This window comes from Pipra filicauda, unplaced genomic scaffold (assembly GCF_003945595.2).
Source record: "Pipra filicauda isolate LSUMZ 115617 unplaced genomic scaffold, ASM394559v2 scaffold428_size586839_pilon, whole genome shotgun sequence".
Lineage (NCBI taxonomy): Eukaryota > Metazoa > Chordata > Aves > Passeriformes > Pipridae > Pipra > Pipra filicauda.
This window is the reverse complement of record NW_024104563.1, coordinates 279,207-303,962: the sequence shown is the minus strand read 5'-3', so window position 1 is coordinate 303,962 and position 24,756 is coordinate 279,207. Positions and strand designations below refer to the sequence as shown.

The 24,756-nt window shown below is 51.7% G+C and overlaps 1 protein-coding gene across 1 annotated transcript in view; it reads left to right on the top strand.

The window, feature by feature from the left end:
- The window catches only part of RNF43 (ring finger protein 43), a 60,538-nt gene that overhangs the window by 17,260 nt on the left and 18,522 nt on the right, over nt 1–24,756 (top strand). Inside the window, exon 2 of the mRNA XM_039385691.1 lies at nt 23,266–23,388. Within this exon, the coding sequence (XP_039241625.1) occupies nt 23,266–23,388 (123 nt within the window). The remainder of the gene's footprint in view (nt 1–23,265; nt 23,389–24,756) is intronic.

Sequence of the window (24,756 nt, the reverse complement as noted above, 5' to 3'; positions counted from 1 at the left end):
AAGATAACAATCTCTCCGTATTTTGCCTTCATTTCAGTAATTGCCTTCTCTAGTGACCGATTTCCTGGGCTCTTCTGGTCAGGTATCAAGATCTCAGTGTACAGCCCACACACCCCGCTGCATAGAGCCCTCATTTAATCATATTATCATCTCAGGTAATTCATTAAAAGCTCCCCAGAGCATCAAATGGGGAAAAAAAAAAAAGGCACTAATTTCTCTCAACTCACTCCCCAGAGACACAGCCTGTGTAAACAGAGCTGCTCACCAGATGCCTGGAAATTTGACATCAGCAGCCACTGAGGTGGGAATTGAGTTTCTTTCAGGTTTTCAAAGTTCTTTCACTGAAATCATTTAGCCCCTGAAAATTCAATCCAGGTGTTGTCAACCCAGTGTTTGCCACTGTTCTGACGTGCTGCAGAGCAATACAGAAGAAGAAATGGGTGTGAGGGTATGTAAGATTCAAACCGTAAAGGAATTTATGACGAAAAGGCAGTAATTGAAGTTCTACATCAAATAAACAAGGAAACAACTCTGTCTCTTGAAGCCAGATGTGATACACTCTCTTAAAGTGAGCTGGGCAAGTGTTCAGCTCCACTCTGCATCCTCAGAGCTCAGTGTCATGATCCTGCCTGATAAAAAATCCCTGGATAACCACAGTGCAATCTCCCCTGGAAGTGAGGAGATGGCTGCCTTGCCAGTAGCATAAGAATGCAATGTACTTTTACCTGTTATTGCCTGGAAGGATCAAATGAGAAACCAAGGTTGTAAATTTGGATAACTGACCAAAAGTCAAGTTGATAATGGTTTTTCTCCTTCTTCTTATTGCCTGGTAAAGCTGTTTCAGTCTTAGTGGGACAGTGTTCAATGTTTATATTGGTGTAATCCTGCCTGGAGCCAAGAAATACAGATTATTATGTTCATCTTCACTCCTCTGAGGTGTCCAGGAACCTCACAAATGTGCTGGAAAGGGAGGTGAACAAGGATGAGCTAAACCAGTGTGAGGGCAGCAGGAGAGTGACTCTCTTCTGGAGCCTCCCACAGAGATACCCACGATAAACCCGGCCTTGCTGAACTGCCTGCTTGGTTTAATTATTTGACATCAAAGCCTGGAGCCAGGTTTAAAGGAAGTACGAAAGCCTGAGTCAAGAGTTTAATTCTGTGTAGGTTCTGCCTTTCTTCTTTGGTTTTTGGTTGTTTTGGGTTTTTTTTAGCAGTAATAAACCAGCAATAACCAATTGGGATTGTTCAGCCTGGAGAAGCGAAGCTTCGGGGTGACTTAATTGTGGCCTTGCAGGACCTGAAGGAGCTACAAGGAAGGGGGAGAGAGAATATTTACAAGGACATGGAGGGACAGGACAAGGGGGAATGGCTTCAAACTGCCAGAGGGCAGGGTCAGATGGGATAATGGGAAAATATTCTTGGCTGGGAGGGTGGGGAGGCCCTGGCACAGGTTGCCCAGAGAAGCTGTGGCTGCCCCATCCCTGGAAATGTCCAAGGCCAGGTTGGAGCAACCTGGGCTAGTGGAAGGTGTCCCTTCCTCTGGCAGGGGGTGGGAACAAGATGGTCTTTCGGGTCCCTTCCAACCCAAACCATTCTCTGATGTTAGGTGGTGTTGACCCTCTCCCATCTGCACTGAGCAGCACCCGCCTCCATAAATTGTGTTTTCATCATCTCCACAGGGTCAGGATTTTTGTGCTGATGAGTGACTTGCTTTGCTGGTTTTAAAATGATAGTTTTCTTACACTTAGGGGAGAACATGAAGTCAAAGTTACCTTTATCTAGAAGTAAAAGAAGAGATTTGCCTAGAAGAGAAAAATAAGATCTTCCATGATGCTTCTTTCTTCAGGGAACCCAGGCCTTACTGTGAGTCTTGACCTCTCCAAAGTTGTCTTCTGTGCAGAGGAGTTTTACCTTTTATGGAAAGTCACTGGAAAGAACTGGGATTTCTTGGATCAGCTGGTCTGATGCAGTCTAGGTGTCTATGACAGGGCAGATGAAGCGTGTAGGGGCCCAGTGTTTTTTGGGGTTATCTCTATAGGGATACGAAGCAACAGCTCAGCAAGGACGTGGACTACACATGGTTACGTGCTTGAAGTCAGGAGAAAAGCCCAGGAAGAGAGAAAGATCGAGGTGGGTCCATCTTCCCAAATCTCGGCAGTCAGAGAGAGGCTTTGGGTCCACCCAGGCTGGGAATCACAGACTTGGATTGTTCCCCGGGACGGATCTTGCCCCTGTGGTTATCTGGATCTTTTATATCTCCACATCATCTGTCATCAGGGAATGTGAGAAGAATTCTTTTTGTTTGCTTTAAACCTTTTCCTTGGCAGAGGGCTGGGGTGCCCCTTCCTCCTTGCATGGCAAAGAATAGTGAATAAATGTTCAATATTTGTATTATTTTCAGTGTTCACAGCTTTACAAGACATTCTCCTCTTCTGGGTGGGGCATCCTGGGCTCTTCTTACCCACAAACCATTTCCCACCTTTTTCCTACCTATCTACTTTTGCTCCCTGTGCCCTTTTCCACATTTTAACATGTTGAGATAGTGTGAACATTTCCATATGGACTGCTGGGCTGTAAGTGTGCCATGGACAGCATTTTCCAGTCCTCTCTTCCCATATATTCCTAATTTCATCTGCTTTTTTGGATAGGGCAGGAATATATATATATATATATAAATAAATAAATATATTTATATTTATATTTTTAAATAAATAAATAAATATATTTATATTTTAAAATAAATATATATATTTATATTTTTAAATAAATATATATATATTTATATTTATATTTTTAAATAAATAAATATATATTTATATTTATATATTTAAATATATATACACAGTGCACACCAGTAGTGTGATGTTATCAGAAAAGGCTCCAGAAACTTTTCTGAGTTTGACTGTTTTAAACTCTATATTTTTGGCTTTACAGCTGGAATGATTGTTTTCCCAGGCACATCCCTTCGTGCTCCCTGATACTGAATTTCACCTCTCTCCTATCACAGAGCCATTTAAGCAGCAGTTACACGTGTGGCTGATCCCAGCTGATGGTTCCTTGCTGAAGAAGGCTTGCTCTCCTCTATTTTCCCTAATTCCTGCTTTCCCCCACCCCTGCTTTCCATGTCCTGGCTCACCCCTCACTTGCTGTGGCCCCGGGCCTTGTGAGACCCTTTCCCAAACCTGTCCAACTCATTAAAACCGCAGAAAATGCTCAGATTTTCTTCGCTGTGATCATTTTTCTGGTGTTTTCGTAAGCTACATGAGCTCACGGAGAAGTCAGGGATGGGGCAGGCATTGGGAATGCGTGGCCAGGAGCATGGGAGGAGGTGGGAGCTGTCGGCATCCTCGGCGAACCGTCCGCCGAGCAGCCCGAGGCCCTCCCTGCGAGTCCTCCCGATCGCTTCGAAATGGCAAAATTTGCATTTGGAGATTCGGATAATTCCCCAAAAATATTGTTTCATCTGCACATTTTGTCACCTCATTAATTTCCCCTTTTCCCAAGTCATTTATGGCCGTGCTGAAAACGCTCTGCATGGGAACTTCCTGCCCCCCTCCGCAGTGGCCCACGAGGCAAACAATTCATTTAGCTTTTTCTGCAGATATTTTTCGAGTGCATCTTTCATTTCCTGAGTTATTTGTTGGCCACAGAGACTCACTAATAGGCTCCCTGCTTCTGATGTGTTGAAAAAGGCTTTATTGTTTGTATGGGAGCCCCTGGCATGTTTTTCTCTTTCGACCAGTCTCCTTAACTTGTCAGAATTACAGCCCTTGCTGCTCTCAGCCTTTGGATTCGAGCTCCACTTTTCAAAGGTTGCCTTTTCCTTGGGGTATTCTCCATTCCTTTATTGTTCACTGTTGGGCTTTGGGGTCCAGCTCAAGTCCTGGGCTCCATGGTGTAGGTTTGCTCCGAGCCTCTGGCAGGAGATCTCTCAACAATTTTTGGGTCCCCCAGGAATGTTTTACCTTCTCATTTGCTTCTTATAATGTTTTTTTCCCTGTTCTTACCTTTTAATGGTTTGAGAGTGTAGTTTTATTCATTTATTTATTTATTTGTTTTTTCCTTTCCTAGAAATAGGGGAATTTGAATATATACGTATATATATATACACATATATATACTGTGCTTTTCTACTTCTGTAACCTTCCTCACCTCCCTTTGCCTTTCCTGGTCTCTGGCATCACCACGGATCAGTGGTTGGTTGGTAACTTTTAATACTTTTTTCCATACCTGCATGGAATTTCAACCCATAGGTCTTTGGAACTCCTTCATGCAATTAAATATAGATTAGTCCAGTCCACTGCATTATTCCTGTATCTCTGGTGTTACAACATCCTCTGGATTAACTTCCTTACCTTGAGTTTCCCAGGTGCTTATGAAATGAATATTGTAATTTGAAAGCAGGGATTTTGGTTTACCCATCTTAACTTCAGGTTTGGATTTTGCGGTGGCAATATAGGTAAATATTTATATTTTTATATATACACAGATGTATATCTGTATATATATGTGTGTGTGTGTATATATGCATATGTATATGTACCTACATAGATATGTACACATATATGATATATATTTATTCACAGAACCATGAAATCATGGCATGGTTTGGGATGGAGGGACCTTAAAGACCATCTCGTTCCAACCCCCTGCCACGGGCAGGGCCGTGTTCCACTAGGCCAGGTTGCTCCAAACCCTGTCCAACCTGGCATTGAACACTTCCAGGGATTATTGGCACACAGAGCATCCTTTCATGCTGGCTATCAGTGCAATATCCAGGGGCTTAGGTGCAAGAATTAAGAGACAAATTTGATACCCAGATTCCTGCTATGGCTGCATAAAACCTGACATACACAATGACTTCTGGGATCTGAAGGAGCAGCGTGATGTGGTGGGCGCTGCTCCAGGGGGTCACTCCGGGTGCTCCCGTTGCCTTTGGGAAGAGCAGTGGATTGGGAAAGGCTCCCTGGAGTCAGAGCTTGAACCGGGGACAGACAGAGGCCCCGCTGGAACGTCTGCAGAGCTTAATCTGTGCAGATGTTAATAACAGTGTTAGGCAGCAACATGTTTCCTCTTGTTGTGTTGGGGTTGAATTCCGTGTGCACACAGCCTGCCACGAACCTCCCGTTCCCCTGCCAGCCCTCCACACCAGCACAGCTTTCCCGAGCCTCAGGCACCACAAGCTCTGACTCATTTACTTAATATTCCTCTAATGAAACTGCCCAGAGCTCTGGACCTATTCTCCTCCAAAACAATCTTTCTCCTCCCTGTTTTTCCACACCCTTCGCTTTCTTCTCAGCTCCCGTCACATTCCTGATCGGGCTTAACTGAGCTCCCTGGAGCATTCCCTGCCAGACCCCTGAGCTCCCTGGAGCATTCCCTGCCAGACCCCTGAGCTCCCTGGAGCGTTCCCTGCCAGACCCCTGAGCTCCCTGGAGCATTCCCTGCCAGACCCCTGAGCTCCCTGGAGCATTCCCTGCCAGACCCCTGAGCTCCCTGGAGCGTTCCCTGCCAGACCCCTGAGCTCCCTGGAGCGTTCCCTGCCAGCCCCCCTCGTGTCCTGCCAGCACAGTGGGGTGTGAGGTGGCAGAGGAGGTACCGGGTGACCTTTAGAGTGAAGCCAGGAGGGAGAGAAACAGCCGGGAGAGTTCCTTCAGCCACGGTGTGATGGGGAGGGGGGGAATGGCCATCCCAGTCTCCTCCCCACCTTGGCTTTGGAGCAGCACCACTGGGATCTGGCAGCTGCACTAGCTACAGGGCATCTTTCACCCAAGGACTGGGGAGCTGGGACCAAAGGATGGGAATGGCAGAAAAGGCTGGGAAGGGGAAAATCCCCCCCAGAGCTGTCTGGGTGGGCTGGAGGGCACTGGGATGAGCAGACTCCAAATCCAGGGGCTGCCACCAGAAACAACCAAGGAGCAGCTGTGGGAACTCTTGCCCAGCCTCGTTGGGGACCACATTACCACTGTACTTCAAGGATGACAAGAGGGAGCATTCCTGGAGTCCTGATCTCTTGATTTCAGGAGCTGAAATCCTGGGTAGGAGCCCCAGACTGCTCCAGGGAAGCTCTCCAAGATGATTTTTCTCTTTTCATGGAAACTGCATCTTCCAGGATGTAGCTGGGGCTCCTCCCAGGCTTCTCCTGGAGTCTTTTCACATCTCCTCTAAGCAGGTATCTCAGGTACCATCTCCCAGAGTCTTTTCATCTCTGATTTAGGCACTGGATATCCTGGGCCGCAGTCCCAGGCTCCTCCAAGGAAGTTACCTGAAATGATTTTTCTCTTTTCATGGAAACTGCATCTTCCAGGATGTACCTGAGACTCCTCCCAGGCATCTCTTGAGTCTTTTCACATCTCCTCTGGGGAGCTGAGATCCCAGGTCGCAGCCCCAGACTCCTCCAAGGCACGTACCTGAGGGGATCTTTCTCATTTGAAGGAAAATGTATGTTCTGGGATCCACCTGAGCCCCTTCTCAAGCATTCCCTGGAGTCTCGATCTCTGATTTTAAGGATTGAGACCCCAGGTAGCAGCCTCAGACTGCTCCAGGGAAGCTTCCCAAGATGTTTTTGCTGTTTTGGTGGTAGCTCTCTAGTCTGGGATCCACTTGAGACTCCTCAAGTCTCTGCAGGGAGGGGGCAGAGGATGGCCCAGGCTCTGCTCGGGGGGCCCAGCAATGGCACAGGAGGAACGGGCAGGAACTGATGCCCAGGAAGCTCCAGCTGGACAGGAGGAAGAACTTCTTCCCTGGGCAGTGACCCAGCTCTGAACAGGCTGCCCAGGGAGGGGCTGGAGTCTCCTCCCTGGGGAGATTCCAGAGCCCTCTGGACACAATCCCTGTGCTCTGGGCTGGCTCTGCTTGAGCAGGGAGGTGGGACCAGTGACCCACTGCAGATGCTTCCACCCTGACCCATCCTGGGATTCCGTGGGGTAAAGGGAATTTCAGACATTCAGCACGCACTCAGTGGCAAAGCTGAGGTCCAGAAATGGGAGTGTCACCTCCTTCTCCCTGCCCCACGTCCGTTGGCTTTGCTTTCTCCTTGCTCCAGTGCTGGCACTGAATGTTGGGAGCAGCAGGACAGCTGGGATGCAGCTCTGAGCTTATATATTTTATATAAATATTATTAATAGTAGCACTGCAGGAAAGACTGCAAAACCCAATAGCAGAGCTGTGTGGTGGGAGTAGAGGGAGAAAGGAAACATATTTCGGGGTTTTCCCACGGGTTTTCCTGGATGTGGGACGCAAATGTTCTTGGAATGAATCTGCTCCTGGTTGGACTGCTCGGGATGGCACAGCTGCATCCAGACATGCTGGTGGGCCAGTGGTGTTACATCTCAGGATACAGAGATTGTCAGGGGGATTTCAAACCCTTTCTTAGAGATTTCTGCATTGTTGGTTGGGGTTTTTTTGGTCTGTATTTATTATTTTACTGAAACGTAAAGGACATTGAAGGGCTTTGGGAAGAAGGTGGGGCTGATCCAGAGCAGGGCTGGCTGCCCAAGGAATGATGCTTCTTCAGAGGGCTGGAAAACACAAAACCTGTGCACTTGGTTCCTCAAGCTCAGTGCTGATTGCAGATTACTTGCTCCTGAGGAACATGTCCTGTCCAGTTTGCAAAAGTGGTGCTTTATGATCCCTGGGATTTCCTTTTATGAGCGTTGCCGTGGCATCTGCAGGCTGGCTGCAGCCAGGGCTTGCTGCAAGCAGAAGAGGATTTGGAAAATATCAAATAATAGGTGGGTGGATGTCCCTGCCCAGGTTTGTGGTCAGTGGATGGAGGATTTCTCCATCCTGAGCAACTCTGGAGGATGCACAGGGAGGTTTTGAGCAGCGGGAGGGAAGGATGTGTTTTTGGGTGGATGATGGGCCTGGAGAAGGACACAGGGGACAGGGAGGGAGGCAGGGGAGGGCCTGTGGGGTGGGTGGGTTGGGAAGTGATGAGCAGGAGGTTTGGCTCTGTGGAAGAAGATCAGTGGGGTGAGGAGAGCAAGGTCTCAGCAGAGGTGGGGCAACCCTGGATGTACCAACAGACTGGGAATGAGAGGCTGGAAAGCAGTGCCAGGAAAGGGCCCTGGGGGTCCTGGTGGGTGCCAGTTGGCCCTGAGTCAGCAGTGCCCTGGCAGCCAGGAGGGCCAACCCTGTCCTGGGGGCACCAGGGAGGGGATTGTCCTGCTCTGCTCTGCCCTGGGGCGGCCTCACCTCAACATTGGGGCAGTTTGGGGGGACACAATGTAGGGAAGGGATTGAGCCATTAGAGAGTTTCCAAAGGAGGGAACGAGGATGGGGAAGGGCCTTGATTTGAAGGTGTGTGAGGACACTGAGGGCACTTGGTGTGTTCAGCTGGAGCAGAGGAGACTGAGGGGAGACCTCAGTGCAGTTCCACCTTCCTGGGCAGGGGCAGAGGAGGGGCAGGGACTGAGCTCTGCTCTGGGGGAGCAGGGACAGCAGCCAGGGAAGGGCTGGAGCTGTGTCAGGGCAGGCTCAGGTTGGATCTCAGCCAAAGGTTCTTCCCCCAGAGGCTGGTTGGGCACTGCCCAGGCTCCCCAGGGCAGTGGGCACAGCCCCAAGGCCGCCAGAGCTCAGGGAGGGTTTGGCTGATCCTCTGGGGCACAGGGGGTGACTCTTGGGGCTGGGCCTGTGCAGGGCTGAGGGTTGGACTGATGATCCTTGGGGGTCCCTTCCAACTCAGCACATCCTGGGATTCTGTGACTCTTGGGTGCAAACGGGGGCAGTGAAGCCATTTTAGGTGCACGGTGCAGGAGCTGGAGGCTGGTCCTGAACCTCCCGTTGTGCTGGCAGGGCAGGGGCTGGTGTGTGTTGTTGGAGTTGCACACACAGAACTCTCCTGGGCCTGCAGCCTGTACAGACAGGCCTGTGCTCCTCAAAGACGGGGATCGGATTCTTGCCCTCCGGGGGTTTCCAGCCAGCTCGAACTTCAGAGGAGCCCTTTCTTTCTCCTGCTGTTCACGCCCTGCAAAGAATTTTCTATCAACAAAAGAAATTGTTTTATAATCAACTCGATGTTCATCCCCAGTCCTGGGGTATGAAAGGGGTTTTGAAGGACCAGAGAAATGGAGCCTGGACGTTGTGGGAGCAGGGGACAGCAGCCAGTGGAGCAGACCTGCTGGGATGGGGCAGATGAATTTTGGGAGCACTCCAGAACCAGTGAATCCCTTGGTGCAGCTCTAGGTCGGACAAAATGCCAGCAAAGGAATAAACCCTGGAAAGAAAGGGTTGGGGGATCGCCAGTACGTGCCTGTACTGAGAATCTTGTTACTTCTGCAGCTTCTGTGACTGGATTTAAGGTCCCTCCTGGGTGCTCTATCACCAGAAGATCCTTGAAATGTTGGTTGCAGCTTGGGCTGTACCTCAGAGCCAGTAGTGTCAAACTCAGGAGGATTTTGTTTTCACACTGTTGGTCATTCCAGGGAAAAACCAGTCCAGTTAAACCCTACCTGGTGGTACCCGTGTTGTGAGTCTTCTCTGCAGAGGTGGAGGAGTGGGATGTCGTGGGAGCCTGGGGGAGCCTCATCAGCACCAAGTTCAAGAGCTGCAGGACAACCTGGGGGAGGAAGGAAGTTTTCTCCCTGAGGAAGACACAGACTGTGGGGTTTGCAGAACTGCAGCACACAGGTGTGGGTGACAACAGATTTCTGTTTGTCCCTGCCAGTGGAGGTACTGGAGAGGGCCCCTGGCACACAGCTGGCCTTGCAGCTGGGAAGGGCAGATGTCATTCCCGTCCTCAGGAGTGTGGAACACATGTGGTGGGTGGGCAGGCTCCAAAACACAGCTGCTACCAGCATCTCCTGGAGCAGTTGCCCATCTGCCATCACTTACAAGTGGTTTATGGTGGGAGATTGAGAACTTGCCATTTTTATCACAGAAGGTTCCCTGCAGTCTCCTCTGGAGTGATGGGAATATCAAATATTTCCAAATCCCTATTTCCACTATTTCTGTGCAGGTTATGGTCTCGTTGGGAGCCCAGGTCTCATAGTCCTACCACGAAGCCAGGAACTTCTCTGTCCTTCCAGGCTGTGATTACGTGTACGTTTTCAGCCTCTTAAACCAAAACTTCCTCAAAGCTCAGGAAAAGCTGGAGCTCAGAGAGCTGCAGCTTAAGGTTGCTGAGGAACATCATCAGAGGAAGGGCCTCCGGGTGGAGGCACAGCCCCCACTCTCAGGACACATGGAATTGGGGGATTGGCAACCTCAGGCTGGGCAGGAGAACTGTTTTGAGTTATCTGACCATGCTTGAGGCTTTGGGAAAGCAGTTGTTGTGTCCCTTTGCAGTCCGAGTGCCCCTGCCTGCATCTGCAGTTGTGTATTCAGTATTTTTTAGGGAAAGATGGAAGTGTGGGCTGGTTCAGGAGCTGGATTTGGTTACCTGACTGGTTTTCTTGGCTTCCATGAGTATGTCCAGAAGCTGGTGAGTTTGGAAAGGAATATTTTTGTGCTTACGAAAGGCGGTTTTTAAATGTCAAAGTTGAAAGTACTTTTTCTTAGTAAGAAAAAAATCCCCACCAAGCCATCTTGAGCATCTGGGCTGAATCCATGGCATCTTCTGGAAGGTTTTTAGGGCTTATCTCCCAGCCAGGAGCACACACTGACCAACACCACAGCCTTTAAGCTGTTCATATCCAAATTGTTTGGTTACTTAACTTTAAAACGACCACATCCACATATTGGGAGGGACTGCCACATCCCAGGGCTCTGGAAGTGTCCTTTGGCACTTGATTTACAAGAGCTAAATTGCAGTGGGGGCAGTGGCCAGCTGGCTACCGAGCAGGAAGCTGAATGACAACGAGAATAAATAGTGTTCCATGGAGCTGGAGTGTCTGACAGCACTGGGAGCTGTGAGGATGGATCAGCCTCCAGGATATTCCCCACGGAGAGGGCTCTCGGCGCTTGCTGCCAGCGTTGATGGCCGTGGGAGCAAATAGGACATGGATTCATCCCCCCTCCCTGCAGGCAGCAGGAGCAGGAGCATTGTGCTGTCCACTGAGCCTTGCTGGGGAGGAAGGAATGATTGATACAGTTGTAGAGAATCGCAGTCTCTCAGGTTTCCAAAGAATGAGAAGCAGCCATCCCTGGACAGATCTCTGGGAGAAGCGGCAGTGTTTGGGAATTCCCCGGCTCCCGGTGGTAGCGGGAGTGATTGATGGGAGCTGGGAGATCCTGGGGTTGGTGAGTGAGGAGGAGCGTTTGGGGCTGTCAGGCTGCCCACGCTGCGAGGGGAGCTGTGATGAGCAGCGCTGTCATCTCGGCTGTGCCGGAGAGCGGCTCCAGGGACACGGGTCTGGACCAGGGAGGAGGGGAGAGCCCTGGCCAGGAGGAGCGGGAAGGAGGGGCTGTGCCACTCTTCATCTCAATTGCATTCAGCAAGGAAGGTCACTGCCAGCCTATTTTTTAGGGGTAGAGGAGGATTTGAATGCTCCTCCAGGAAAATGCCACCCCCACTATCCCACAGCAGTTTCACAGGATCCCAGAATGTGCTGAGCTGGGAGGGACCCCCAAGGATCACGGAGTCCAACCCTCAGCCCTGCACAGGCCCAGCCCCAAGAGTCACCCCCTGTGCCCCAGAGGATCAGCCAAACCCTCCCTGAGCTCTGGCAGCCTTGGGGCTGTGCCCACTGCCCTGGGGAGCCTGGGCAGTGCCCAACCAGCCTCTGGGGGAAGAACCTTTGGCTGAGATCCAACCTGAGCCTGCCCTGACACAGCTCCAGCCATTCCCTGGGGCTGTCCCTGGTCCCCCCAGAGCAGAGCTCAGTCCCTGCCCCTCCTCTGCCCCTGCCCAGGAAGGTGGAACTGCAATGAGGTCTCCCCTCAGTCTCCTCTTCTCCAGCTGAACACACCAGGTTTGTCCAAGTTGACCTCAGTAGTTTCCTGCCAAAAATACCTGCGAACAATAATGACTTGTTAATGATTTATCCCTGTGCTCCCAAGTGCTGCACTGATTCCGAATACCACAGGAGCCATCGAGGCCGTGCTCTGCAGGCTCTGAGGTTTTGGCCACAATGGCTTTTTGTCCTTCCCCAGTGATGGGGGTGGTGGTTGTGTGAGGGAACCAAGGGTTTGGGGCACTGGGCAGCATAAATGCACATTGTTCAGTGTAACTTTAGGGAATATTGGTGGGAAAATCAACTGGATTGGACAAGGGGAGAAATCATCTGAGCTGCAATGAAGGATTGGACCATGCAGGGTTTGCAGAAAGTCGTGAGCAGACACTTCAACAGGTTCCCCATGGTAACATTGATGCCAGCAAGGCACAGCTCACCAAGAGGTTGGTTTCTGCAAAAGAGAGCTGCAAATCCACATTGTGTGGACTAGCTATGGCTCTGGAAATGGGAAGTGGGAGAACAAGCTCTCTCCTTCCTTGGAAGATGGGCACCTGCTGTTTTCCCAGGCCATCAGAGCAGAAATGTGGAGCACAGAGGGATGAGGTACAACATCAAAAAGCTGTTCCCTGTGCTTCCAGCATGGCCGGGTAATAAATAAAGCCTCCATCAGCCAGCCTGCCTTGGTGAGCAGGAACACAGGAGATACAGGGGGAGAACCTGTGATAGCAACAACCACCTCCACCCTTCAGGACCAGGAGAAAAGGCAGTGGAGCCTAAACCGGAGCCTGCATGAGTCAACTCGAGGTGTTCATGGCTGATTTTACACATCGTGGTGTGGTTTGGTCACGGAGCAGCCACATCAGAAGCTCTAGGCAGTGCTGGACTCTCTTTTCCAGTGGTCCTTCTCTGGCAGGGGTCAGTGTCACTGTTAAAAAAAGCAGAACAGAATCAGAATTGGCGGGTGCTGGGCTGTGGCTCTGTCCATCATGTCTCCTCATCTGCAGCAACCAGGGATGAGAGAGGGAGACTTCCCTCCTGTAAGCAGAACTTTCTCCTTTCTGAATGTCTTTTAGTCTTAGTTACTGTGGCTCCAAGTGTCCTCATTATCCCAGCACTCATCCTTCTCTTGGATGTCTGTCCCCTCTCAATGAGACAAGGGTTGAAGAGGGCTGGATCCTCCAGTGGAGGTGATGTCCCAGCTCACCTACTTTCACTGCCTCAAATGGGCTGTGAGCAGCTCCCTTCCCGTTCCTTGGAGTGAAAAACCTGGTAGAGCTCAGTCAGTCTGTACCATTTCAAAGGAAAGTTTGGTCAAGTTATTGGTGGCCTTGACTCAAGACAGTGGGTAGAGCATCTTCTGCTGAATCACACTCTGTTGAGCAGGGAGGTTATTTCACTTCCTGCCCTCTTTGTCCTTGATCCTGTGTGTTCACAGCTCTGTCCTGCTCTGGACAGGCAGCAGAGGTGCCTGAAAATGGAAATTTCTCTGCCTTTTTGGCTTCAGCCTCTTTAGTCCTGGCCCAAGAGCTGTGTCATCCTTGTTCCTAAGAGCTTCCACATGGAGACATGCCTTGGTGATGAATGCTGGAGTCTTCAGAGGCTCCCAACAGGCTGAAACCAAGGGAAGAGTTTTATGCTTACCTGCTTAAAGCTCCTTCCAGCGTGCCAGCCCAGCTCTTTGAACATCTGTGATACCTTGGAGCAGCCTGGTCCTGTGGAAGGTGCCCCTGCTCATGGCAAGGGGCTGGAACAAAGTGAGTTTTAAGGTCCCTTCCAACCCAAAACATTCTGGGATTCTATGGCCTTCAGTGCTTGGACTCCCCAGGATGCAGCAAGGATGGTAATGATTAAAGGGGCATCTGAGATAATAGAGTTCACTCTTGGAAGTCTCCTGCGAAATTATCTTCGGTCAAAAAAAAATAGTTATTGATTTGTTTTAAATCCTTTGTGGAGGTCACTTGCAGGGAATGTCCTGGAAGAAGTATGAATGTGCAAAAAGGGAACAAGGTATGTCTCTGAAATCCTTCAGGCTGTTCATCACCCTGCTCTGGGTGCATCCTCCAGATCAGGAGCTACAGCAATGCTGGGAAGGTATCCAGATGGAAGACCAAGTGGAGGACCACTCTTTGAGTGGTCACAGCTGGCTTGTGAGGGTCAGAAGAATCCCAGAATGGTTTGGATTGGAAGGGACCACAGTGGGGCATCTGGTCCCACCACCCTGCTAAGACAGAGCCAGCCCAGAGCACAGGGCACAGGATTGTGTCCAGTGGGGTCTGGAATATCCCCAGGGAGGAGACTCCAGCCCCTCCCTGGGCAGCCTGTTCAGAGCTGGGTCACTGCCCAGGGAAGAAGTTCTTCCTCATTCCAGGAGGAACTTCCTGGGCATCAGTGTCTGCCCAGGTCACAGGGTCACATCAATTTTGGATTGACCCCATGTGCCAGTGCTGAAATTCTCGTTCCTGCTCAGCATGTGAAGACACCAGTGAAAGAAAGTTTCAAACAATTCCACCTTCGCTGTTCAAACTGGTGCAACCACGTGTGCCCACGTGTTGTGTGGCCTCAAGAGGAGCACGTGTCCATTGGAAGGGGGAGGCTGGAAGTGAGGCAGGACCCAGGCACCCCATCCTTGGTGCCTCCTGCAGCAGCCGAGGAGCTCAGCATCCCCAGGAGCCCGGAGCCGCATTCTCAGCATTCCTGCAGCTCCTTAGATGTCAGTGATGTCATCGATAGCAGCCAGGGAATTGCAGATCCCAGAGGGCCTGAACTCATGTCTTAGCAAGTAAGCGTAGGAGGAACCAATTTCTGCAGTGTACTGCACTGTACCAGCAAGTTTTATTGAGTCAAATCACAGCAAATATATTTGCATCTACATTTCTGTCTCCTGGCAATGCTACAACATCCAGCAAGTGGGACACTCGTGTCCTCCACCAGCCACTCTCTCACCCCTATTAAAGGAAACGACATCTAAGCCATAAAACAACGGGAGGCCGGTACAGTGTGGGATTGAAAAGCAAGTAGTTTATTCCTTTAGCTGTTCAGTCTTTTGCCCTGGTGCCCAGGACCTGCTGACATCCAGAATATTTCAAGAACTGGCACCATATGAAGGCATCAGCCCTTCTCTGGAAAGCATCCCGTGGAAACTCCATCTCTTGAGAGCCCGTGGAAGAGATGCTTTTGAGATTTTTTTTGTGCAGGACAAAATGGCTCATTTTGGGAACACAGGATCAAAATTGTAATGTAAATTTTCATACTTTTGGCACGTGGCTTTTTGTACCAGGAGCTTTGGGATGATGGCACCCCAGCAGTCTGCAGGCTCCTGGTAGGCATGGGATGCATCAGTTCCTGCTGCTGGCGTAGCTGGAATGGGCTGAAGCAGAGGCTTTTAACAATGTTTTGGTGATACCACCTCAGCACTGTCTGCAGATGGTCTAGTGAACAGTATCAAATAGCATTTTACAGCCTAAAATTCAGTGGTGAGGGAGACTGATGGGCCATGAGATACATTTCTGTCTGAAATGGAGATGTTAATTTTTTTTTTCTAGTTGTACTTAGGAAGTTGCCTCTGATGGAGCCTTCCAGGGGCAGAGCACGGCACAGAGCTCGCCCTCCGCTCTGGCTGAGCCTGCCCAGGTTGCTGTGGGTGCAGGACCGTGGGTAGGACGGACCCTCCTGTGCGGCTGCGGAATTTCCTGCTCGGAAGCAGTTTGCTGTGTAGCCTCAGTGCTGCTTGAATGTGGCTCTGTGTTACTCAGCTGTAATTAGAGCAGCTTGCCAGCTCTTGATTTCATCCCTTCGTTTCAGCGGGATTTCCAGACCTGGTGCAATTTGCCCCAGAGAGCTGGGGCTTGTTTCCCAACCCAAATCTAGCCAGGCCTTATAGCTACACCTGCATTTTTCCAGCTACAAATAACAATGGAAGTGATTTTATCTAATCTCCCACCACCTGGTTTGTTCTTGTCCGCACTCTGAGGCACGAGGGTATTGAAAATGCTTTTGGCAGGAGTAGTTTCAAAAGCCGTGTAACCACCGGCATTAACACAACCACCGCGTGTGAAGAGCGAGGCACGGACGGCGGCGACCTCGTGCAGGGAGGGAAACCCGGACAGCCAGAGCTTGTGGGTTGTGCGGTGTCCTCGAGTGAAGCCTGGAAGGCAGCTCGGCAAAGCCCGGCTGATGTCCCGCAGGGAAGAGCCCACCTGGACGCACCCACGAGGGGCTTCGGGGACCGCTCGGGTGCCGCCGCGTCTCTACGTGACTTGGCACCCGGACCCCGGGACACCTCGCCGGGGCAGGTCTGTGACTTTCTAGCTTGGGTTTCACGATGGAGCGCCCAAGGCCCCTCCTCTGCGCCGGCATTTCGGCGCTGCGCTTTGGAAGGACTCCAGGCCAGCAGTGAAGGGCTCTTTGATAATATCTGACGGGCGGGTAAGAATTTTGGGCAGCAGCCAAGGTACACATTGCCTGTAATCGTTAACTCGGTCTGTAAACAGTTCAAACGGCACTGAAGAGGCCGTCAGTTATTACAGGAGGGGAAAGCCTTTCATGTGCCCGCGCAGCAGCCGGAGCCGCCGATCCCCGGCCCCTGCGGAGCGGCCGCGGCTGCGGGTCCGCGGGCCCTGCCGGGCCTGCAGCGAGCGCTGACCTTCAAACCTTGGGCGCTGCAGCAGCAACGACAGCGCTGCCTTCCTTTTGTTGTGCACCTGGCTCGGGCGGTGCAGCCCGGGGGTGTGCGGCGGGGAGGGGATCAGCCATCGCTCCCCCGGGGCGCCGCGCCAGCCGGGGAGGTTCGGGGATCAGCCATCGCTCCCGAGCCCACCTCCTGCCTGTGGCGCCGCGCCAGCCGGGGAGGTTCGGCAGAGCTCCCTCCTCCATCCCGAGCCCACCTCCTGCCTGTGGCTTTGCCCCGGGCTCCCTCCTCCATCCCGAGCCCACCTCCTGCCTGTGGCTTTGCCCCGGGCTCCCTCCTCCATCCCGAGCCCACCTCCTGCCTGTGGCTTTGCCCTGGGCTCCCTCCTCCATTCCAAGCCCATCTCCTGCCTGTGGCTTTGCCCTGGGCTCCCCTCCTCCATCCTGAGCCCATCTCCTGCCTATGGCTTTGTCCCGGGCTCCCTCCTCCATTCCAAGCCCATCTCCTACCTTTGCCCTGGGCTCCCTCCTCCATCCCGAGCCCATCTCCTGCCTTTGGCTTTGCCCTGGGCTCCCTCCTCCAAGCCCATCTCCCTCCTGCAGCTTTTTCCTGGTGAGCACAGCTCCATGTGCAATCCTAACAAGTGTTTCACTCGTGACCAGGTAAAGCTTCCCTGAACCATTGCTGGTTTCTCCAGAAAAGGCCACAATGGGAGTTTAGGTTCATGTCAGGGCCCTGCAATCTCCAGGCACTCATGGAGGTAACACTGCTGCTGAGATTCACCTTCAGGAGAGTTCTGGAGAATTCCTTAGCCCACATGAACCTCTGCAGAGCCCTCTGCTCTCCTTCCAGGAGCAGTTCAGCCCTCCTGGAGATGTGTGATGCTTCAAAAGATGTTGTGGCCTAATTTGTCCTCAGAAGAATTCCCTTGTCAGTCTTTGCTCTTCTAGATCTTTCTCCTTTCTAGATGAGCAGGAATGCTCTTTCTGGCATCTACGTTCAAGGCTTTAACTTTGAAACCCATCGTGATTGAGGAAAAATACCCCAATGATCTGGGTTTGGGTGAGTCTTTGTGTCTGGCCCGTCACTGCAGAGCTGCTTTCAGGGTCAGAGCTGTCTCCTGCTTGACAGATGAGTTGTGGAAGTCCTCCTATGTCTGTACCACCCCTGAGCTGGTGCCAGGGGACAGTAGAGCTTTGTGCTTGGAGCGGTTGGAGGGATGCATTGGGCTTGCTGGGCTGTCTGTACAGCTTGGACTTTACCAGTGTTCTGAGGGTTGCTGAGGAACAAGACTTTGTGTGAGTCCTGTGGAGCAGCTTTAACCTCCAAACCACTGTCAGCACAGAGCAGAGGGTCACGTGTAAGAGGGTCAGTGCCACTCAGTGGCAACATCTCCCAGAGTGGGGACAGGCTGAGTCCTCTGAGGTGTGTGAGGTGAACAGGTCAGCATGGCTTGGATGCTCTCCATGGATTTCGAGTCCAGACTGCCTGCAGTGTGCTCAGAGGCAGAGGAGTGTGAGCTGTTCTCCCGTGACTTGGGCCAGCTTGCCTTTACTTTCATTTAGTGGTGTGAGTCAGGGCTGACCAGAGAACCTCCCGTGCCTTTGATACTCCAAAATGGATGTGTGGACCAGACAGAGACGGTTTAACCAGACGTCGTGATGGAACTTGGCCAGAGATTTTCCTGTGTGCCCGTACAACCCTCGTGGTGGCTGGGCCAGCAGGAGTGGCACCACTGCCCTTGTGTGGGACCTCTCTGCCCACAGGAGAGCAAACTTCAGCGGAGCTGAAGTGGGGTGGGTATCAGAGTTTCTCCAACCCCATGGCCATGCTTGTGCAAATAGAATCACAGAATCACTGAGGTTGGAAAAGCCTTCCAAGACCATCGAGTCCACCCTGTGCCCCATCCCCACCTTGTCCTCCAGCCCAGAGCACTGAGTGCCACCTCCAGTCCTGCCTTGGACACCTCCAGGGATGGGGACTCCACCACCTCCCTGGGCAGCCCCTTCCAATGCCCTTTCAGTGAAGAAATTCCTCCTGATGTCCAACCTGACCCTCCCCTGGCACAACTTGAGGCCATTTCCCCTCATCCTGTCCTTTGTTCCCTGAGAGCAGAGCCTGACCCCCCCCAGCTCCCCCCTCCTGTTGCAGAGAGCGACAGAAAAGATCCAGACTTCACCTAAACCATCTAACCCTGCACATCCCTCTTGGGTTCAGCACTTCTCTTTGTTGCTCACCAGCTTAGTAATGAAAAGGAGGCAGAAACACAGTCACTGATTGATTAGGGACTGATTTGTTGTATCAAACCCTCAGGCACTGCTGACCCTTGAGACAGGCCAAAGGTGGTGAAGCTCATGAGCACATGTAAGGGCACAGGCACAGGAGTATTGCACTGGCACCCTGTAGGTCCTTTGTCTCCTCTCCCGCCTCTGGCCACTCCTTCAGGGGACTCGGATGGTTGTCTGAGCTGTTTGCACGTTGAGATAGGACCTGAGTCTCTCTAAGAATAATGCATTTGTTATCAGTGAACGTGTTTGTCTGTGACTCACATGTGGGTAAGGTGTGTTTGCTCTTATAACAGCTCTTGAAACTTCATGTAGGTACATTAAAAAGCCCCATATCCTGATCCCCAAGCTTCATGCCCAGGAGTCATGGAAGTGGCAATTTGTCCTCGGGCCCCTTGAAACATTCTGCCATTCTCTTCCTTTTCCAAACAGCCATTTCCACCTTTTTCACTGTTAACATCCACTTCATCTCCCTGCCTTGTCCCTCCTCATCCTCCCATGTCCCTCCAGCAGTGTCCCAGAGCACTTTTCAGCTCTGGCCCCCTGGCAGCATCTCCTGTACCTGTGGTAGTGTCCTGTCATTCCTGCTGCTGTGTCTGGGGGTAGAGAGGATTGATCTTGGTGTCAGAGGGGCTTTGTTCAGCTCACAGAGATGGAGAGTTAAGATAAACTGGGAAGAGCCTCTCTTTTCCAGGAATAAAGGCATTCACACAGCGTGAATCACAGAATCATTCAGGTTGGAAAAGCCCTCCAAGACCGTGGAGTCCACCCTGTTTCCAATCCCCACCCTGTCCCCCAGCCCAGAGCACTGAGAGCCACCTCCAGTCCTTCCTTGGACACCTCCAGGGCTGGGGACTCCACAACCTCCCTGGGCAGCCTCTTCCAGTGCCTGACCACCCTTTCCATGGAGAAATTCCTCCTGATGTCCAACCTGACCCTCCCCTGGCACAGCTTGAGGCCATTTCCCCTTGTCCTGTCCCTTGTTCCCTGGGAGCAGAGCCCGACCCCCCCCCAGCTCCCCCCTCCTGTCAGGCTGAGATCTGGGGAAGACCAAGGGAAGAGGATCTGATGACTGGGGTGTTCCTGTGGCTCTGTGAACCATCAGCCTCCTCTTCCAAAGCCCTGTTAGTTCTTCCCTTCTCTTCATTATCCTGGGTTTTTTACCTGGCTCTCTTTTTTTTGGCTGGGAAGTCAGGATTATCAGTCTCCCATCCCCTGCATCGCTCTCAACTTCTGCAAATTCAGTTTGGTGTCTGCTACTTGCATTTTTTCTGGGATTGTGGTCCATGTAGTGATGAGTTATCCCAGTTTAGTCCAGGATTTTTCTTGAGCCCTTTGGTAAACACTCCCTTGTCCCGTTCTCTTCCTCTCTTTTCCATGCCAACCTTTTGGGTTGGTTGTAACATTTTTCCTGCCACTTCAGATCAAATCAAATTTTGACTCATCCCCCATGAAGGAAGGGTGGGAAATGCTCTGAGTTCCCTTGCAGAGAAAACTGAGGACTTTCTCCGTGTCCTTTTTCAGCCCTTGTCCCCAAGCTCTCCTTGGTGAACAGAAAGGGGAACAGAAACATTTAAAGGGTTCTTTGGGGGAAAGAAAGCACAAATAATCTCTTTTCTATGGGCATGATTGATTCTGTGACAATTAATAGGCTCAGACTGGAGCAAAACTGTCTCCAGTGAGGTGTTGGAACATACTTTGCAGTGTGGAGGAGAAGGAAGCCCTGGAGTGGGTGAGAAGTCTCCCTTTCTGGAGGTCTTGAAAACAGGTTGAGCAAGTGTCTCTCAGGAATGTTTTAGGTCTGGCTGATCCTGCCTTTGGGCAGCAAAGAGGGCGAGGTGACCTCTCGGGGTCATCTTTCTTTTTCTGCTTTTTTATACCTGAAGATCCCAAGTGGAGATCTGGCACCTCTCCATACCTGGTTCCCCAGGACCTCTCCTTGTGTTTCTGCTGCTCAGTGTAACCTGTGAGTGATTCTGGGACAGGCTGGTGTGAAGGCAGTGGGTCTGGTGGGGATAAAAGTGGGAAAGGTGGCAAGGAGAAGTTAGAAAAGGGAAAATCGGTATTTTAGGAGCGGTGGACAGAAAAGGTAGAAAATAGAGATACCATAGGGTAAGGAAACAAGAAAATTAAAAGGTGGTAGCAAGAACATAGAGGTGGGGAGGAGCTCTGCACCCTGCTGAGGGGGTGACAGGAAGGATGTGGTGACAGAAACAGATGGAGTGACAAAGCCAGGGGGTCACAGGCCTCATTCACAGTGTCTCAGAAGCAGGGCCGGGGCCAGAGCTGCAGGGCTGGATCAGCCAAGACTGAGTCCAAACCCTGCCAGCTAATCCTGACCTACCCCTGGGATCTCAGGGGCCTGTGCAGAGCCAGGCAGGGATCGTCCTGGGAGAGCAGTGCTGTGACTTCCACCAGGGAAGCCCCAGCTGCAGCAGCACTGTGGGGTCCAGCAGAATGCCCATCTAGGTCCTTCTGCCCATCAGGAGTGGGATCAGGATTGGGATCAGGATTGGGATCAGGACAGGATCAGGACAGCAGTGGGATTTAGACAGCGTGCATGAGACCTCTTTAATTTTGGTTATGAACATCCCCCCTCTCTCCAGTGACTGGATTTTGGCTGTCCCTTGTCTCCTAGATCAGATAAGCTTCTGTCAGGAGAGGTGGCCCCTTGGCTGTGGCAGTGGGTGCTGCAGAGGTCCCCAACCCACCATGGAGGGGGGGATGCTCTTCCTGCCAAACCCTTCCCTTCTGCAGTGCCTGAGCCCATCTGCAAACCCTGGGACCAGGAGGGAGAGAGGGATCCTGACTCTGCAGCCAGGGCCACCCATGGGGCACGAGTCCTCTGCATTGAGGAATCACTTAATATTTGTTTTTCCACGTCATCCATAGATTTTTTTTTGAGTCTCCTCTTGTCCTGTGAGCACGATGTGCAGCCAGGATCCCTCACCCCGGGGTAGTGGAGTGCCAAGAAAATGCTGTTCAAGGATGGCCACAGTAAGAGCCAGGCCTTGCTGCTGGAGGAGTTGCAAATGGGAAGAGATGGTGGGAAGAGGGGTCTGGAGCAGAGACAAGTGGAGTGTGGAGTGGATGGTTCCTGTGTCCCCCTGAGCTGCCCCTGGTCACCTTTGCAGAGTGCTCAGGAAGGCACCCGGGCTCAGGCTCCAGCATGATCAGTGTCTGGTGAAGGATCCAGCACAGAATAACGAGGGGCCACTGCTCTGTCAGAGCTCCATGCAGAGCTGCCCACGTGGGAAGGGTCTCAGCTGCAGGGATCAGCATTCCTCAGCAGGTCTTCTCCAGATTTATCACCTGGATTCCCCCCAGAAGAACCACCAGCATTTTATATCTGCTCTCCACGCTCGTTTGGAGCTGCAGGAGCCTGGCTTCTTGCTCGTGTTTATCGTGTTATCATTAATCATGGAATCATGGAATGGTTTAGGTTGGAAGGGACCTTAAAGACCATCTTGTTCCAACTCCTGCCATGGGCAGGGACACCTTCCACTAGCCCAGGTTGCTCCAACCTGGCCTTGAACACTTCCAGGGCACTTGGATGCTGTGCTGGTGTTGGTGGATTCAGCGCCTGTCAGTGCTCCAGGGAAGCAGGGGGTTATTTGGGAGCCTTTCCTGGGCACTTCCAAGCCATAACAGATTGCATTTCTTCCCTGAAAACCTGGATTTCCAGAGTTTATGATGCTTGGGCTTGGCACAATTGCACTCTCTCTGGTGTCCTTGAGTCTGAAGTCACAGAATCCCAGAATGGTTTGGGTTGGAAGGGACCTTAAAGATCATCCAGTTCCACCTCATGCCAGGGACACCTTCCACTAGACCAGTTTTGACAAAAGGATACGAACTTTTACTTTAAAATATTTTCATTTTCACTGAAATCCTTCACTTTCACTTTTGTTTTAAGCAGTTACAGAGATGATTAGGAGTTGGATACAAACCCACAACCACAGACATTTGCACTAGACATTTGAACTAGCTGGTCTTTGAAGTCCCTTCCAACCCAACCCTGTGATTTTAGGATTTGATGATTTTAACTTGCTTTTATGACTTTGTAAGACCTGTTCTTGTTTTGATGCCCAAGACTTGGTGCTACCAAAGGCAGCACTGAACAGGCTGCCCAGGGAGGGGCTGGAGTCTCCCTCATGGGGGTATTCCAGACCCCTCTGGACACAGTCCTGTGCCCTGTGCTCTGGGATGACCCTGCTGGAGCAGGGAGGTGGGACCAGTGACCCACTGTGGTCCCTTCCAACCTGGCCCATTCTGCAACTCTGAGTGCAGTTTGGGATAGGAACTCCACCTTTCTCTGGGACATTTTCCTTGTGAACCAAAACTTGGACAGTGACCTGGTTTTTGTGGCATTCAGAGCCTCGGTGGGTCAGGCAGGGCCATGGGATGTAGCAGGGTGGTGATGCCCAGTGCAGGGGGGTCCTACACCTCTGGGGGGGTCCAGAGGGTTTACAGGGTGGGCTTGAGCCCCAAGATCTGAGTGTCCTTTGCTTTTGTCCTGCAGTCCCACCCGCTGTCCCTGTGCAACACCAGTGAGGATGAACACACCGAGTCAGGATTCATCACCATCGTCAAGCTGGAACAGCCAGACCGGGATCCCAACCCCTGCCTGTCCCTGGCTAACAAGGTGAGTCCCAAAATGCCCTGAATGGCACCAACCTGGGAAGTGAAACCTGTGGTGCAGCAAAGAGGAGGGTGAGAGGAGGCAGCAGGGTGGGAAAGAGCTGTTGGAAAGTAGAGAAAAGGACAAGGACAGAGCAGGGTCCTTGGCAGAAGGGGTCCTTTGGGAGAGACGCTGTGCCAACCATCCCCAACACCCCTCCTTCCATCTTTTGGACTGCCTGGCTTTGTAAAAGGTGTGAAATTCCCCCTTATCCCACCATCCCTTGGGCTTTACTTCCCAGCAGCCTCGTGCCCCTCCAGTTTTGCTTGATGGCCCGTGGAGGGATTTGTGTTTCTCTGTGTCCTCTGTCCTGTGGGAAGACACAGACACAGAAAACATCCTCTGTGCCTCTGTCTTCAAAAATAATCCTGTAACACTTCACTGGATGAGGCACAAGAAGAATCAGGGCTGAGCAATGAGGCAAAAGCAGACCAGTGAACTAGTGGTGGGTCATAACTCATGAACAGTTCAGGCCCCTGGGAGATCTCAGAGGTCTTTGGATTGGGTACCTCAGGGAAGCAGCAGTTCCTGTGCCAAAAGCTGAGCTCACTGATCCAATTCTCTGGTAATAAGGAAGTCAGGTAGGAACGAGGGTCATTTTAAGCCTTAAAATCTGTATGTCTCTGATAAAGCTGCACCAATAAGGCAAACATTGGCTTTTCTTTTGATTGTCTCTGTACTGAATGTTGGACTATTTTCCACAAGCATTGTACAAACACGAAGACCCCCTTTTTGGCTTTGCCTGGATTGTATTCAGGGGTTGCCACCTGGTTGCCTGCTCCATGCTGGGATTGATGTGGTGGGGATGGGGACAGGATCCTTTTCCATTCTCCCTGCGGCTCAGCTCAAGAGGGAAGGCAACAATCTCTTGCTCCTGCCCAGCAGGGTTTGATTCACAGAGGCTGTGGCAGCAAAACCAAGCAAAGAGATGTGATTCCATGATGGATTTGCCACCCCAGGGCTGTTCCCCCCAGCTGTGTGGGCAGCCAGGCAGCAGTGCCATCCCTCTCTGGGTTGCCCAGCCTGAGTTTGGTTGGCTGCTGCTCTGGAGCTGGTGGCAGCAGTTGGCACAAGAGTTATGGACATGCTGTCAGTCTCTACACACCTGGAGAATGTCCTGATCCCACCTGTGGGTGTAGTGATGCAGGAGGATGGTGGGATAAAGAGGGAGCCCAAGGACTTCCAGTGCAGCTTGTGACTCAAGAGGGAGGGCTGTGCAGGTGCCCCAGGGAGCACAGCTGGGGGCTCCAGCTCTCCTGTGTCCATCCAGACGTGACCATCATGTTAAAGTGGTCCCAGGCTGCCACATGGATGCCCCAGGATGCAGGGAAT